Here is a 15,000-nt window from a genome sequence, read left to right as displayed (position 1 = left end):
AAATAGCTTTGGTATGCCTACTACTATAATGAGTACCAAGCAGATGGAGATAACTGGCTTTAATACTACGACACAAAGTACCAAGCCGATAGATACAACTGGCTTTAATACTACGACACAAAGTACCAAGCAGATGGAGACATCTGGCTTTATTACTACGACAAAAAGTACCAAGCAAGAAGTCTCAACTCCCAGAACAAGCGAAGTACCTCCGGCACCAGAAGTAAATACGGAGATAAACAGTTTTGGTATCGGGAGGGAACAAACGACGAAACCAGAGACACGAGAAACCGCAGAAGGGTCAAATGTCTTGGGTACTACCGAAACTACAAAGGAAGAAAACGGGTCAAACTCTGTGACACCTGATCCGACTCGAAGGAGGGACGAGGTGTCCGACACCATCAAGTGTTCTAAAGATGTGCTCGCGGCCACGTCTCCCCGTCCCCCACAAAAAACATTTCTTGAACAAGTCCAAGACATCTTCAAGTTTCTCCCACAACCGGACACCTGCCAGTTCGGAGATGTGTTTCAAGAACTTCGGGACGAATTAAACACCTTGAAGAAGCGTTTTGATGGAGATACAGCAGACCTCGAAGCTAATGTCCGACTGAACATGGCTTCCATAACAATAATTCTTGACGGGATGAAAGTTCTGGCTGATTCCATCAATGAGCTCACGGAAACGATGCAACAACGTATCCAGTCCCAAACGACACCATACCCAGTCAAAAGACGCAGAGGTAAGAAGTGTTTATATGCATGTGTATGTGTGTGTGTGCATATATATATATATATATATATATATATATATATACATATGTGTATATATACATATATATATGTATGTGTGTGTGTGTATATTATATATATATATATATACATATGTGTGTGTGTGTGTGTGTGTGTGTGTGTGTGTGTGTGTGTGTGTGTGCGTGTGTGTGTGTGTGTGTGTGTGTGTGTGTGTGTGTGTGTGTGTGTGTGTGTGTGTGTGTGTGTGTGTGTGTGTGTGTGTGTGTGTGTGTGTGTGTGTGTGTGTGTGTGTGTGTGTGTGTGTGTGCGTGTGTGTTTTGATGAGTTTGGAAATATCTTAGTGAAAAATGCAATCGTATTCTGTTGTAGGTACTGATAAAGGTTTTGTTTTTGTATATCTTATACTCTTAGGTAATAGCTATTCATTTATATGTAATGGATTGGATTTTACTTAATCTAGTTTGTCATTATGTTAACGATCCAATTTTTTTTTTTTCTACAAAGAGGTGCCTAGCATATCTCAAACTTTACGTCAAGGTCATTAGCCAATTCTAACTTCGGATTGAAATTCAACGGACTACCTAAACATATGTTCTGATTGATGTAACAATGTCAAATTCCCTTCTGTAATTTTTTATTTTCATATGTATTATCATTATTTTTTTCATTTTGTGCAATTTGCATGTAGAAAACAAGTGTTGACTGAAAATTATATATGTATTAAAAAAAGAGTTCCAACTCGGGTATAATTTTCCATAGTATTTCTTCTTAACGGTTTTCTAACAAGTAAAAAAAAAAAAAAAAATGAAGAACAATTTTTTTTATCATAAAATAATTTTCCATACCCAGCCAACCAGAATTCTGATTTTTATATTTATGATTATTTTTCTCATTTGGTCTGTAGTCTGACCTGCTATTTCGTAGAAAAATATCTATATACGCGTACGCAAAGGAAGGAGATTGAGACGACAGACGAGAGATAGCATCGACGACGTCTTATCTCATCGGAAAGGAGATACACTCCCAGCTGAAGGCTCTCGAGTTCTTCAGTTCTTGTACAGCCTTGAGTTCGACAACTTCACGAACTATCCCCGAACTCGCAGAAATGAAACTTGAGGTGTTTTTGTTTGTTGTGCTTCTGTGTGGATCCGTAACAGCGTTTATGGAGGATTTCTTCATCGATGACCCAGACTTCGACATGAGCTATGACGACTATTACGATGACTATGATGAGGATGAGGAACCAGCCCAAGAACACGTTGCTACAACTCCATCCTCCACAACTTCAGTTCCCACGTCTACTGCTGCCACGACTTCGAACTTCACAGCCACAGGACAAGAGAGCCCTGGGGAGGGAACGACTAAGACCGAAGTTAAAGTCGAAGACGCTTACACATTCGGACAAAAGGAATGTCCGTATGAGGAAGAAATCAAGGAGCTAAAGGTGCAAATTACATCAGTGTCGAATGATATGAGTAAGAAGATATCCTACCTGGAAGATGAGCTCCGTCAGAGCACAGCAAAAGTCAACAATATTCTGGAAATCATGGACTCGTTAGTCGATAGCGTGAATAGACTCAAGGGCTTAGGACGATCGACACAATTTCAAGAAATAACGACACCGTTACCGACCCCAACACCCAGAGGTAGGATGCACACGCATAGTGCCTATCATCTGTAAGTGTGCACATACGCAAGCACACATGAGCACACACACACGTACACACACACAGCACACACACACACACACACACACACACACACACACACACACACACACACACACACACACACACACACACACACACGAGAATGAAAATTTCAGCGAACCGGCACTCCAAATCTGGCGAGGAAGGAGTTGTCTGTGTGTGTGTGTGTGTGTGTGTGTGTGTGTGTGTGTGTGTGTGTGTGTGTGTGTGTGTGTGTGTGTGTGTGTGTGTGTGTGTCTGTGTGTCTGTGTTTGTGTGTACGTATATTCATTCTAGTGGGTCACTTTGATTGTGAATAGGTAATATGGGTTGGGAGAAATAGGAGAACATATTGTTGAATGTAAATAACCCAATGGGTATAGGAAGCACCACCACATAGAGGCGACCACACACCTGCAATTTTGTATTTTATTTCAACTAAGCTACCTGAGGTGACTGGATCTTTGGATTACTGATGAAGTGGTTCTTGATAGTTTGTTAGAAGTGTGGAAAGAGATAAAAGAGATACAAGTATACAGACAAGGAAAAACAACTTTGCACAGGCTAACTTTGCTAAACTGATTAAGAAAACATTTTGACCTAGATTTGAGGGAGTTCAATAAGCCTAAAGAAACTGAAAAGGGGAATTATAATATCCTTTTCCATTTTCTAAACATAAAAGCACATGGGTCCACGCAGAGAGAGAAAAAAAATGTTAATCACTTTTTGTCATATGTGAGTGATATGAAAGGATCACGAGGGAAGATTTCATATGAGATCGTTCAGCTACATATGAAACACAATTGAAGAGGTCAATGTATTTGAAATAGAGGTGAGGAGACTGAAAGGATTGAATGAGTGCGTGATTGAGTGTTTAGGATATACCAAATTGAATCAATGCAGATTTAGATTGTATTTAATCCAGCATTTTTCAGAAAAACAGACATACGGTTGAGATTGTTTGATATTGCTTTCCGATTAAGCATTTGTTATAGTAGGCATAAGGTATGAGTAGGGACTTACGATAGGATGATATTATTTGGAGGGGAAATTATCAATGAGGAAGAAAATGTACACGCATGACTTCACGTTTGAGCTTAGTAACCGTGCGCAAAGAGAATACACACCATACCATACACATACACATACCATACACATACACACACATATATCATACACATACACACATATACCATACACATACACCATATCATACACATACACATACCATACACATACACACACACATACCATACACATACACACACATATACCATACACATACACCATACCATACACATACACATACCATACACATACACACACATATACCATACACATACACACACATATACTATACACATACACCATACCATACACATACACATACCATACACATACACACACACATACCATACACATACACACACATATACCATAAACATACACATACAAAGCACACACATGCACACACACTCGCACGCACAAAATGCAAGACGAAAAATGATGATTCGTACAATTACTTTTAGTTTCCTTGTGGAATTTTATTAATATCTGGATCACATATGTGTTTGTATGAATGTGTGCGTGTGTGTGTGTGTGTGTTTCTTTCTTTATTCCTTATTTACAAATGACAAGTGGTTTGAGTCTCCTTTGCACTAATTCTAAAGAAGATTAAATTGTATTTTTTCAACTGGCAAAAATATTTATGATTGCCTTGCATCCTGATTGGTTGATGTGTCCAAATAACGGAATTCTATTGGACAATATAGGGCATTATGCTTACAATACAACTAATACAAGCGGACAGTTAATCCCTTTAGAGGCAAATGTTATGAAAATCCTAAATATTTTTTTTACATAATTTTGAAAGAAAATCATAGACGTTTCAGCATCTTACAAGTGTATTTGTCTATCCACTGATTAATTTGTTTACTTTTTTCATTGTCTATTTAATTATTCATTTACTTATTTATCTATCTACTTATTTGTTTTCATATTCTTCGTAGACCTTCACTCATGTACGATGTGAACCATTAAATAAACATAATATATACAAAATTCTTTACATTGCAGAATCACTAACAAAAAATCTTCCACTTGGGCAACAGTGTTTTAGGGATCAATTATCCAAAACCGCTGGCGCATATGAAAGAAAATTATTCAATTCACATATACAAACGTGACATTTCTAAGAACAATATTCTCCTTTCAGCTGGTGTAGAATGCAAATATCCTTTCAGACGGGAAGCAGGTGGCTGCTTCTACCTCGAGGAGTACAACAAAAAGACATGGATCGGAGCACAGGAATATTGCAAGTAAGAGTATTATTAGGCTGTCACAGAAATACAAGGACACGGTGAGACAGTATATGTGATTTACCATTGGTGATTTTACCATGGTCTTGGATCACATGTTGAACTCGTGATCTACAGCTAATTCCCTCCCGGAAGAGAGCTCAGAGCTCATATATGACCAATTTATGGGTAATGCTGTAACCTTACACGCACACACACACCCAACTTCCCACCCACGAGAGTTGGAGTAACGATTCGCAACGCAGCGATACTGAAATTATTTCAGCCCTGGGAGGGATGTACGTGTGCGTGTGTGTGTGTATGTGTGTGTGCATTTATTTATGTATTTTATTTGTTATTTACATTATTATAGTTTTTATTTATTATTTTATTATTATGATTTTTTCGCATCCGACCTAGATATGGACCAAAAGGTCTCCTGTCGGCATGCTCCGCCTTTGTAATCCTTTGTGTGTGTGTGTGTGTGTGTGTGTGTGTGTGTGTGTGTGTGTGTGTGTGTGTGTGTGTGTGTGTGTGTGTGTGTGTGTGTGTGTGTGTGTGTGTGTGTATTCACTTGGTCTTTGGATCACGTGTTGGACTCGTGATCGACAGCTATTTCCCTCCTGGAAGAGAGCTCAGAGCTCGTAGGTCCGATCTAAGGGTAATGCTATGACCTTGCACACACACACACCCCCAACTCCCCGCCCACGAGAGTTGGAGTAACACCCCTCAGCGCTGCGATACTGATATTATTTCAGCCCCGGGCGAGGGTCGAACCCGGACCTCCGTAGTGGCAGGCCCGAGCTCTAACCACAGCGCCATGAGAGGTGTGTGTGTGTGTGTGTGTGTGTGTGTGTGTGTGTGTGTGTGTGTGTGTGTGTGTGTGTGTGTGTGTGTGTGTGTGTGTGTGTGTGTGTGTGTGTGTGTGTGTTTGTTGTCGTTTTGTGCGTGTGTGCGTGCGTGCGTGTGTGTGTGCGTGTGTGTGTGTGTGTGTGTATGTGTGTGTGTGTGTTTGTGTGTGTGTGTGTTCCGGCTCGAGAAAAATTCCTCCCATCATGCAGTGAGTTCATGACTGATACATTTTCAAAGCAGATACGTAATATCACCAACCACTCACATAGCCACTATAATCTCAGTTATTATATACACAGAGGCATGATTCAACACCAAACACGAGCATACGCCTTTATTAACAAAATGTAATTTGCAGTTACGTTTTAGATAATGATGTAAAGTGTACAAATGTAATATCAATAAGATCCTGGCAATTATGTAGTGAAATGACAGGACAAAACTGCTGTCGTGGCATTTCACTACATAATTGCGCCCGAGACCGGTCGAGGGATCGTTGTCTCACAGAGAGAGAGAGGGCTTGCAACCAGTCGCTCTTACATCTGTATTCCGTCTGGCTAATGCAGACTCAATAGGACTTCCTTGTTTTAATTCGGTGATCTCCCCCCACCAGACTCAAAAGGACTTCGGTGTTTTAATCTGGTGTATACGCTGGTGTGTGTGTGTGTGTGTTATATATATATATATATATATATATATATATATATATATATATTTATGTATGTATATATGTATATATATACATACGTATATATATATATATATATATATATATATACATATGTATATATATATACATATATATTATATATATATATATAATAAATATGTATATATATACATATATATATATGTATATATATACATATATATACATATATACATACATATATATATATATACATATATATATATACATACATATATATATGCATTATATATATATATATATGTGTGTGTGTGTGTGTGTGTGTGTGTGTGTGTGTGTGTGTGTGTGTGTGTGTGTGTGTGTGTGTGTGTGTGTGTGTAGATAGGTAGATATATAGTTACGCATTATCTACTTGACTCGACATGTATACTTATTCTGTATACCATTTCATTCTATTTCATTTGATCTTATTTCACTCTGTTACACTTACATTCCATTCTAATTTTTACTTCTCATTCTATTTATTTTGTTGTAATATAATTTTACCAATTCTGTTTTATCTTTTATATTATCTATCAATCTATTTCTCTATTTCTTCTCTTTCAGGCTGAAGGGAAATTCTAGGAGGCTTTAAGAATTTATTCTTTGTCTTTTTACGTTCCAGAACCTTAGAAGCGTCTTTGGCTGAACCTGACAACCTGGAACGACTGTCACGCCATCTACATGGAAGCATTGGCGAGTTAGGAACCCGTGAGTATTTCGTGATGTAGTTTAGGCGAGTGATGCTCTGAAATAGGCGTGGGGTCTCGACCAGCCTCGACTCCGTTCAGCCTGGGTCCGTTCAATGTAAGAGAATCGACGTTTCGTGAAACGCCTCTAAAAGGGAACAGTGAATGTCGAGGTTGTAGTTTTCCTTCCATATACCTAAATTTTCTCTCTGTTTTTTTTTTTTTTTTGAGTTCGAAAGATAAATTTTCCAGAGTCAAATTTTCATTTCTCGCTCTCTCTGTCTCTTTCTCTCTCTCTTTGTCACTCTTTCTCTCTCTCTCTCCCTGTCTCTTTCTCCCACTCTTTGTCTCTTTCTCTCTCTCTCTCTCTCTCTCTCTCTCTCTCTCTCTCTCTCTCTCTCTCTCTCTCTCTCTCTCTCTCTCTCTCTCTCTCTCTCTCTCTCTCTCTCTCTCTCTCTCTCTTTCTCTCTCTCTCTATCTATCTATCTATCTCTCTCTCTCTCTCTCTATTTATCTATCTATCTATCTCTCTCTTAAATATCCCCTTTCTTCACAGGTGTTCGATGGCCACTATGGCTTGGAGCCCGAAGGTTCTTGAAAACCGGGAAAGACTCTTGGTTTTGGTTGAAGAAAGAGTCGAAGATCCCGATCTACTTCTGGCAAGGCGCGACTCTGAGAGACAACTGGGACTGCATGGCGCTTGATGGCTACAACGAATACAAACCAACAAGTCTAGACTGTGACGTCAGCCGAAGGTTCCTCTGCGAAAGAAAAGAGTCCTGGTAGACGAGTTGTATATAACTTTCTTTTCTATCTCTTTTTCTTTCCTCGGGGAACGACAAGTCTTCTGTCATTCTATCTATATAACAAAAGGTTTCTTCTTTCCCCCTTTATATGGGAAGTAGCCAGGCACTACATGCACCCATCTATCCTCCATCCATCCAACAATCAATTCCTTTTACCTCACCACATTGGGTGTTGGATGGGTGAAGAGTGAGTGTATGCCTTGCTTGAGTATCTCCCTTATTTGGAAAAAGAATCCTTTTGGTATATACCAATAGCTTAGTACAGTGTATCCACCCCATGTGTATCCAACACCCAAAGTAGAAGGAAAACAATTTGGTGATGGATGGGTAGAAAGTGGATGAAACATACTACTAACCTACGAACCGTACTACTAACATATTAACCGTACTAACATATTAACCGTAGTATTAACCTATTAATCCTTTGAAAATGAGGAACTTTTTTGCCCCGTCTGGAATCAAATGTTTGTGTTTGAGGTGAAGAAAGTGTCCTGAATTTAATTCATCCTTAAAACGGTCTCAAGTCTTAATTACATTACATGGCAACATCTCAAACTGTTTGAAATGAATTACCCATCTAAACGTTGTAGTTAACTTTAATTTTTTTCGTTCTGACTGGTAACAGGAATTTTTCTACTCTTCCGTTACCGATGAAGACCACTTCAGATCGAATGAAATTTGTGTGATATTCAACAAAAGAGACTTCATACGACGTCACAATACTCATTCTTTTGCTAAGCTTTCTACCTTCAGTGTTCACTATGGTTTCCTTCACGTGATTTTATTCGGCCCAAGGAAACTCTTCCACATGACCTACCTCGATTATTAAAGTTTTTGATGTTTTACGAGTTTAGTGCTTGTTCTAGATGCCGCCATGGAATTTTATTCAGTGTATGGAAATCCTCCCTAAAATAATTATCTACTCTTTCCAAATACCAAAAGGTCTTTTTTACCCTTATAAGGGAGGTGGGTAACCAAGGCATTCACCCACTCTTCACCCATCCTACATCCATTGGTTTCCCTTTCTATCTAAGCTCCTTGTGAACGAAAGATAATCCCTAGTCCCCGACCTCTGCCCAGATTAAATACAATGCAGTAAGACACAGCACAGAGTAGTAGCAGTAGAAACTAATGCTTCAGGTTCTTACGTGTTTAGGGGCAGTTGATATAATGTTATGTACCAACAATGAACTTTAATTAAGTTAATACTCATATAATTCCAACTTAACTATGTAACTTGTGTTAAAATGTAGACATAACGCGCATCATGTCAACATGACAAAAAATCCTCAGCTAATGCAAGATTATATACAGATACTTTGCGTTTTCTTATCCGGTGTCTTATGCCTTTTGTTACTATAGATTCTACTCGATGCAAAGCAGTTTACAGGCATCGTCTGTGCTTTGTTATCGTAGTATATGGGGCCAAAGTGATCAGCGAAGTAGTACATCTACAGAACCTACATATTTTAACACCTTTGCATTGCAGAGGTGTTCCCTCTGATGTATATTCCCCTCTGTAGGTGTGTTAAAGCAAGTGTATATTCATATATACATATATATATATATATATATATATATATATATATATTATATATATTATATATATATATATATATGTATATATGTAAATATGAATATGTATATATATATATATATGTGTATATATATGTGTGTGTGTGTGTGTGTGTGTGTGTGTGTGTGTGTGTGTGTGTGTGTGTGTGTGTGTGTGTGTGTGTGTGTGTGTGTCTTATTTGAATGTGTGTGCGAATATGCGTACATAGGCGTATACGAGTGATTGTGTTTATGCACGTGATCCACTGTCTTAGATCACGTGTTAGACTCGTCATCGACAGCTACCATCCTCCCGAATGAGAGCTCAGACAACATATATGGCCCGTTCTATGAGTAATGCTATAACCACATATACCCCTGACCCGTTGCCCACCAGGGTTCGAGTGCCGGCTTGAAACGTAGTGATGTTTTTCAGCCTTTGGGTGGGATTCGAACTCATATGTGTGCTTATATGCGCGTGTATGCATAAGCGTCTTTACTCAAATATTATATTTGACTTAGCATAGGAACACGACGACCCTGAAATGAGAGGGGTGTATGCGCTGGGGAACTTTAGGTACACACTGTACAAAACAATCACCGAGTGTGAGATTGCGCCTCTTCATGAAAACATCCACCGGACGGACTGTATCCGGTTGATAACGTGAAGGTTTGGGTAAAACACCATCTCAACTGTGAAAGCTCAACTGTGAACACCAAAGGATTTTAGTATATAATCGAGCAGTTGGACTTAGCGTATACGTCATTTCGTTTGGAAATAAAGAAAAGAAAAAATAATGAATACATAATATGGGAGGGAAAGTCTGGTTGTTTCGACAATATATATATATATATATATATATATATATATATATATATATATATATATATATATATATATTCATTTATATATATATGTATATATATACATATTATATATATATATTTATATATACATATACATATGTCCAAAAACCTTTACTATGACAATGCTGTGTATATATCATAAAATAAGATAAAGATAGAAATAAATAAGACAAAAATAGAATAAAATTAGATAACAAAGAATGAAAAAATGAAAATAAAATAAAACAAAATAAAATAGTATAAAATGAAATGAAACGGAACAGCACAAAAAGAAACCAATTTCCCCACTTGAGTCGTTTCTTTAGCTGCATCCAGAACTATCTCCGTTACATTCCGTTACAAAAGTAACGTTACTGGTCAGGTATCTTGTTCTGGTTACGAAAAGACGATTTTATTCAACTGAAGGGAGATCTTGCACCAGAATGGTGTTTTGTTCCATTGAAACATTATTTTTGTCTTAATACACTATTTTACCAAATGATTTGGTGTACGCTAAGTTCAACAACGAAGGCAAGGACGCAAAAATTCCATCTGAATATTACCAGTTCTCAGACTTTTAGGTCAATAAACTGAAACTGAACAATAGAATATGAAGACCATTTTTAACAAAGCGGGACATAAATAATACTGAAAAAGATCTTACTTGTTAAGTCTGTTCATATTAATCGTGGTATTAATGCATTTAGCCAATTGCGTATATTACAAAGAAAAAGTAGATAACAATAAAGAAATGTAAACTTGCTTAGTTTAGGGAAATTGCTAACTAAACCACTCCACGGGTTTGACAGAGTTAGACCTCTTAATACGTAATGTCAAAAATTACAAAGTAAAGATTGTCATGAATTAGCGACATGTGGACAGCAATATTAAAACCAATTTTTTTCAACATTTCTTTTTGAAATATAGCGTCATTGTTGAACAGAATATTTGTGTTATGTGTTTTCGTGAAAAAGAAAGAAGAATTTTTGGACACAGAATAAGAAAAGAAAATACATATATAAAAAGAGAATATATAAGACTTTAGACACAGAATGAGAATGTAAAAAAGAAGAAGAAAAAAAAGAAAGAAAGAAAATGCGGCCTGCAAACAATGACAAGGAAGCCCATTATGATCTTACACGAAAAATATTAACCAAGGCACTCTGTGCGTACATGCGTGCGTGCATGTGATTCACCACAGTCTTGGATCATGTGTTGGGCTCGTGATAGACATCTATTACACTCCCGGATATGATCTCATTGCTTATACCTGTGTACGTGTGTGCGTGTTTACATGTACACACATGTAAACACATATTATTAATATGATTTTTTTTTTTTTTTTTTTTTTTTTTTTTTTTTTGCATCCGACCTAGATATGGATCAAAAGGTCTCCTGTCGGCATGCTTTGCCTTTGTAATCCTTTGTAATGTACGTATGTGTGTGTTGCATGGAAAGTAAAGAATATAATGACAAAAGAAATAAAACAGGATGGAATAAAACATTGTATGAAATAAAATAAAACAAAACAAAATAAAATAGGATAAAAGTAAAATAAGAATAAGAAAAAATACAAATGAAACAAACCAAAATTAAATCAAATTAGATTAGATTAAATTAAATAGAATAAAGGAAAACTTTACCAAAACAAATCAAATAGAAAATAATATAGAATAAAAGAAAATTAGATAAATAATGATGAGATTAAATTAAATACTTTTTTCGAGACCCAGAAAAAAGACATATTCAAACTCCGTCTTTGGTCAATCATTCCTTACTTGGCATTGACTGATATATAATCAGTGTATGTGTTGCATTATACGAGTTTATAAGGGCTTCAAAGGTCTATAACCTTGACCCAGATTGCTACGATAGTGTACACAAGGGGCCATTTGCCTGAGAATAATGATGACACGCTGTTGTGGAGAGCAATCAATTGGGGCAGTGAAGTGAATCACCTTCACACTCCAGCAAACGCCACAGATGAGCTTACAGCACGTTTCGAAATTTCTTAAAGAGTATTTCCAAAATTTCGAGAAGAATACACCACAGATGTGGAACTTGAAGGACATTTCAAATTTTTGGGAAGAATACATAGTTAATGAAGTGAATCACCTTTACACTCCAGCAAATGCCAAGGATATAGGTCTTAAAGCCATTTCGAAATTTCTTAAAGAGTATTTCCAAATTTTTGAGAATAAACCACAGATGTGGAACTTGAAGGACATTTTAAATTTTTTGGGAAGAATACATAGGCAATGAAGTGATTCACCTTTACACTCCAGCAAACGCCACAGATATAGGTCTTAAAGCACGTTTCGAAATTTCTTAAAGAGTATTTCCAAAATTTCGAGAAGAATACACCACAGATGTGAAACTAGAAGGACATTTCTAAATTTCAGAAAGAACATTTTAAATTTTCTGGAAGAATACACCACAGGTGAGGGACCTAAAAGACATTTAGATTTTTGTAAGAACGTGCTAAACTTTCTAGAAAAATATACCACAGACATTTATAAATTTCTGAATGAACATTTTAAATTGTCGAAAAGAATGTACTATAGATATAGGTCTCAAAGGACATTTCACGTTTTTTTTTTCTTCTTTTTTTAAGAAGAAGAACTATTACAATTTTCGACAAGGATATGCATTCCTAATATTATTCACCACGGTCTTATGTCGCGTGTTGGACTCGTGATCGACAGCTCAAAGCTTATATATGGCCCGATTTGTGGTATACTATATACATACGCGCGCACGCACGCACGCACATACACACATACACACACACAAACACACACACACACACACACACACACACACACACACACACACACACACACACACACACACACACACACACACACAGACAAAACTCCGAACCCACTGCCCACTAGAGTTGTAGTGCCGTCTTGTAATGCAGTACTTTTTTCGGCCATGGGGTAGGAGTAAAGCCCAGATCACTGAGTTCGCAGTCAAGCCCAGTACTACTACACCATCAACTGTGGTGTTTACATTAGATGAGCCAATATCTCACATATATAGACACCAAAGGACATTTCGATTTTTTTGTGTGTGAAATTAAATGAAAAACTTTTTTGACAGTGATAGATTAGGTAATCCAATATTCTATGCCCTTAGTGGTACCCCTATGGATGAGAGGCACGCCTTTTTTTTCTGAGGACCAATATTTACTCTTTTTTTTTTTTTTTTAATATATGGTGTCATTAATGTATAAATATTTCCTAGAGATGACAGTATTTCAACCATTTTAACTAAATAATGGAACTTTTCATCAATTCTTACGTTAAAAAACGAATGATGTATTTTTATATATTTCATAGTCTTCATTATCTTGATATATATCTTTATATATTTAATTAGTTATTCATTCATTTGTTGATTCATCTATTTTTGTATATTTCTTTATTCGTCTATGCATTTACGTATCTACTTATTGTTTATTATTTGTTTAGTGTTTATATATATATATATATATGTATATATACATATATATATATATATATAAGAACATCGTATTGTCTCTCTCTTTACTCATAGATTAATATGAGGAGGTACATTTAACATTTTGTAGCAAATATTTATTGATTTCAGTTGTACGAGGTGTATTGGGTTCTGTTTTATTAAAATAAAAATAAATCTACTACAAAAATAAATACATTGGAAATTAATTGAATAAATATATGAATAAATAAATTAATCAGTAATAAATGTATCCTTAAAAAATTAAGTTAATAGATGAAAATAATAAGCAAACAAATTAATGACTATATAGACAAATAGTTATATAAATGGTAAATCAATAGATAAATAGATAACTGAATAAATAGATAAGTACATAACGAATAAATAAAAAAGAAAAATGAACAAACAAGTAATTGAATAATTAGGTAAATAGATTAACACACATATACACATATATATATATCATATATTTTATAGTGTCGTAGATCTACACATTCATGAACAAATAGATAAAACATTATTTTGAATTCATTTATACTTTTATAATGGCCAAAGACAGAGAAAAATATATGCATATCTTCTTAAATGTTGACCCATATAAAATACGTGAATTGGATATCAGTACGTTTGTCAATCTGTCTTTCACTGTCAGTGGTTCTTGGCAAAAACGTTGTGAATCACTTAACTAGATATCTATCAATATATGTATATGTATATGTATATATATATATATATATATATATATATATATATATATATATATATATGCAATAAAAACACTAGGAGCGTGTGTTCACAAAAGCGTAAGTAACCACTAGGAAAAGTAAACTAACGAAGCGGAGCGCTTTCGTATAATTACATCTTCAGTGCAGTTACAAGGAAGGAATTATAAAATGAAGAAACAAGGTACAGAATATATGACATTGTAAAGAGGTCATTCAAGACAGGTAGTGGAAGAAGTACACGTGACGGACGTTTGAACCGTCCTGGTAACCAACAAGTATGGGACAACTGCTCATAATTTATATTATAATTTAAATAATTTTGAAATATCATGAGAAATATAACTATCTAATTTGTACAAACCTTGAGCAGTTGTCCCATACTTGTTGGTTACCAGGACGGTTCAAACGTCCGTCACGTGTATTTCTTCCACTACCTCTCCGAATGCCCTCTTCACTATGTCATATATTCTGTACCTTGTTTCTTCATTTTATAATTCCTTCTTTGTATCTGCACTGAAGACGTAATTATTCGAAAGCGCTCTTCTTCGTTAGTTTACTTTTACTAGTGGTTACTTACGCATATATATATATATATATATATATATATATATATATATAT

General features: G+C 35.9%; 1 protein-coding gene across 2 annotated transcripts in view; it reads left to right on the top strand.

Annotated features, from left to right (window-relative positions):
• The window catches only part of LOC143026334 (uncharacterized), a 9,819-nt gene extending 732 nt beyond the window's left edge, over positions 1–9,087 (top strand). The window contains exons 1-4 of one of the 2 annotated variants that reach the window (XM_076186542.1): positions 1–740; positions 4,654–4,756; positions 6,901–6,986; positions 7,521–9,087. The exon at positions 1–740 is cut by the window's left edge and continues 732 nt beyond it. In XM_076186542.1, coding sequence (XP_076042657.1) covers positions 1–740; positions 4,654–4,756; positions 6,901–6,986; positions 7,521–7,750 — 1,159 coding nt within the window. In that variant the 3' untranslated portion in view covers positions 7,751–9,087. Of the gene's footprint in view, positions 741–1,790; positions 2,397–4,653; positions 4,757–6,900; positions 6,987–7,520 lie in introns of those variants that run through there. The other variant, XM_076186543.1, reaches the window with a different exon arrangement.
• The last annotated feature ends 5,913 nt before the right edge of the window (positions 9,088–15,000 follow it).

This window comes from Oratosquilla oratoria, chromosome 6 (assembly GCF_046742065.1).
Source record: "Oratosquilla oratoria isolate Oo_2021 chromosome 6, ASM4674206v1, whole genome shotgun sequence".
Taxonomy (NCBI): domain Eukaryota; kingdom Metazoa; phylum Arthropoda; class Malacostraca; order Stomatopoda; family Squillidae; genus Oratosquilla; species Oratosquilla oratoria.
Note: the sequence above shows the minus strand (reverse complement) of the source record. Positions and strands in the feature narration are given on the sequence as shown.